Below are 3,580 nucleotides of genomic sequence, written 5' to 3'. Positions count from 1 at the left end.
TCGCGAGATATCTCGTCAAAAGCGTTAATCGGCCAGTATTGGATCGCGAGATATCTCGTCCAAGGTAACGAAAGGGTTAAAAGCGGTTATTTAATTTTTCAACTTGATATTCCAAATAAAAAATAAAAACCGTACGCGCATACGGTGCATTGTCCGCATGTCTCTGGGTTAGGAACCGGAAGATTCGAAAATAATAAGTTGCGGGAAAAGTGACGTAAATTTCCCGGGCGAAAGTATCCAGATTTTGGACATTATTCCCTGACGGGGAAGATTGTCCGAAATAATGTCCAAGAAGTATTTTAATGTTCCCGGGGGAGTTATAACCTAAAAGTAGGGGTTAGTTACTAGTACTAGCCGTAATCACAGCGCGGGCTTGTTTCCTCTTCTCAATTATTCCGGGATGATAATTCCTCCTCTCTTTGGAGGATTCCAATCGGGGATATAAAAAAGACGCGTAAACCGTTTCATTCCAGGCCAGGAAGGCTCGACGAAGAACGGCTCCTCGAGCTCCACCTGCGAGGGTGGAAAAGTTAAAAGGGTCAGGACGATCTTCACTGCCCAGCAGTTGCAGCGATTGGAAATCGAGTTTGCCCGACAGCAGTACATGGTGGGGCCCGAACGACTGTGCCTGGCACATGCGTTGAGCCTGACCGAGGCACAGGTCAAGGTGTGGTTCCAAAATCGCAGGATAAAGTGGAGGAAGCTCCACCACGAGCAGCAGAGCCAGAGGTTGCACGAGCTGCACCAGCAGGAACGCTTGGAGCACGAGGACAGCAACGAGAATTGCGGATGGTGAACCCTGTCTCGTTTCCGCTCTTGGTGCACTTCGTTGCTGCACTTCCTTGGTGCAGTTCCTTGGTGCAGTTCCTGGCTGCAGTACCTTGCTGCAGTTCCTTGCTGCATCTTGGAGGCATCTACGAGGCTCTGGAGGGGGAGGCAGGGGCCAGGGTGTGCTTCCAGAACCAAGAGAACCAAGGATGGTTAACCTAGTCGTACTTTAAGGAATCCCTCCGGCACATTTTTCTCCATACTCTATCGCGGTATCGACCTCCTAGGGCACCTTCTGCACGGGTCTCGAAATAGTGCCAGGTAGACTTACGCTTTCTGTCCCCACGACCCACCAGGTCGGAAGCAAACTCGACGCGGGTCCCTGACATCGGGTATTTCCGGTACTCGGGAATTATTCGAAATGTCGAGGGTTGACTCGAAGCTAATGGAGGAAATGGATGAAGAGGACGTCTGGACCACGGAAGAGGACTTTATGTTTCGTCGTGCACCCTGGAATAATATAAATTCGAAACGTCGAGAATTGACTCGAAGTTAATGGAGGAAAGGGACGAAGAGGACGTTTGGACCACGGAAGAGGACTTTATGCTTCGTCGTGCACCCTGGAATAATATAAATTCAAAACGTCGAGGACCGATTCGAAGCTAATAGAGGAAACGGACGAAGAGGACGTTTCGACCACGGAAGAGAACTTTATGTTTCGTCGTGCACCCTGGAATAATATAAATTCAAAACGTCGAGGACCGATTCGAAGCTAATAGAGGAAACGGACGAAGAGGACGTTTCGACCACGGAAGAGGACTTTATGTTTCGTCGTGCACCCTGGAATAATATAAATTCAAAACGTCAAGGATCGACTCGAAGCCAGTGGAGGAAACTGACGAGGAAGACGTTTGGACCATGGAAGAGGACTCCGTGATTTGTCGTGCACCCTGGAAGAATGTAAACTCCAAACGTCGAGGACCGACTCGAAGCTAATGGAGGAAAGGGACGAAGAGGACGTTTCGACCACGGAAGAGGACTCCATGATTCGTCGTGCACCCTAGAATAATATAAATCGTTAATCACTCGGAAAATCATCGCTCATAATGTCTGACTTCGGCGCGAGTTGTGCTACGGAAATTATCAGGAGGGACTAACATTACCGATCGTGAAAACCTGCGAGGTGGGGTTCCCGAAGAGCACCTCGAGGGCGCCGAAGGTGACTCGGTAAAATTCTTCGGGTTCGGGGGACTGGAGACCGTCGACGCGCACCCTCCAAGAGGACGTTTATCCAATGGAGACCTTGGAATCCAGACCCAGGACTCCCCCCCGTCCTCGCAAGGGGACTTCCTGGACGGAGAAGACGAAGGCGTTTATAGGAAGTCCTGCAGGAGGATCAAGGACCTCCCAGACTCCGGGCGAGAAAGGTAAAGGTCGCCTTTTCTAAGATTAAGGTGAAGTGAAACTCGTCGAGGAACTTGATCGACGTCGATAAAGAAGATTTTTCTAAATGCCTACGTAGCCGACGTTGGTTTTTATATTGACGGCTGGGTCGAATTATATTGGATATTGTACCAAATGGCGTACACTATATGTCGTTTTCGTACAATAATTATAAAGAAATCGAAGTGAAACTCCAGAAAAACGAGTTTCACTTCACCTTAAGGTGAAGTTAAGAATTTCTAAATGCCTACGTTGCCGACGTTGGTTTTTATATTGACGGCTGGGTCGAATTATATTGTGTTTTGTACCAAATGGCATATTCCACCTGTCGTTTTCGTACAATAATTATGAAGAAATCAAAGTAAAACTCCAGAAATCCTCTGGATTCATGCTTTCTGGGGCCCTAATTCACTGCAGAGGGACCCCTGCGCCATCTGTGATTTCCAGGTGAATTAAATTTTCACTCCGAGACTTCGTATTCCCATCGTTTTAGCATAGAAGCGCATACAACACTTTTTTTTTGCCTTTATCCCATTGAAATGCGAGTTTATCGATTACCAGAGTGTTCTAAATTGTCGTAAAATTGTCCTGACCCTTTCGATTCTCATATCAGACCCTTCGACAATTGTATACTGATCGAAATATGAGAGCTCGACGCCATTTTGGTTCTGGCCTGGGCTGAGTTAGAAAATTCTTTTGAAAAATCCAAATTTTCAATGTGTCAGGACAACTCTTAGATGTGTCAAAGTTTCGGACAGTTTGGTCTAATACCCTTAAAAAAAAGTGTTGTATTCGAATCGACTGATTTGAAGGGGGTTTCACTTCACCTTAAGAAATTCTTTTGAAAAGTTCAAATGTTGAATGTGTCAGGACAAAACTCTTAGATGATCAGGAGTGACGTGTCAAAGTTTCGGACAGTTTGGTCTAATACCCTTAAAAAAAAGTGTTGTATTCGAATCGACTGATTTGAATACAGTTAAACAATTTTTAAAAAAATCCAAATTTTCAATGTGTCAGGACAATTCTTAGATGATCAGGAGTGACGTGTCAAAGTTTCGGACAGTTTGGTCTAATACCCTTAAAAAAAAGTGTTGTATTCGAATCGACTGATTTGAATACAGTTAAACAATTTTTAAAAAAATCCAAATTTTCAATGTGTCAGGACAATTCTTAGATGATCAGGAGTGACGTGTCAAAGTTTCGGACAGTTTGGTCTAATACCCTTAAAAAAAGTGTTGTATTAGAATCGATTGATTTGAAGGATGTTTCACTTCACCTTAAAAATCCAAATTTTGAATGTGTCAGGACAACTCTTAGATGTGTTATAGTTTCGGACAGTTTGTTCTAATACCCTTAAAAAAAAGTGTTG

General features: G+C 44.9%; 1 protein-coding gene across 1 annotated transcript; it reads left to right on the top strand.

Annotated features, from left to right (window-relative positions):
* Positions 1-473: 473 nt before the first annotated feature.
* LOC105704308 (homeobox protein Nkx-6.1) lies at positions 474-990 on the top strand (the record flags this gene model as incomplete). Its single annotated transcript, XM_023433826.1, has 2 exons — positions 474-792; positions 852-990. Coding segments are annotated over 2 exons (458 nt in total), but the record flags the coding sequence as incomplete, so codon positions are not given.
* Positions 991-3,580: the final 2,590 nt, after the last annotated feature.

This window comes from Orussus abietinus, unplaced genomic scaffold, assembly GCF_000612105.2.
Source record: "Orussus abietinus isolate OABI.00-Male unplaced genomic scaffold, Oabi_2.0 scaffold573, whole genome shotgun sequence".
Lineage (NCBI taxonomy): Eukaryota > Metazoa > Arthropoda > Insecta > Hymenoptera > Orussidae > Orussus > Orussus abietinus.
The sequence above is the reverse complement of the archived record's forward strand: the minus strand, read 5'-3'. Positions and strand labels throughout refer to the sequence as shown.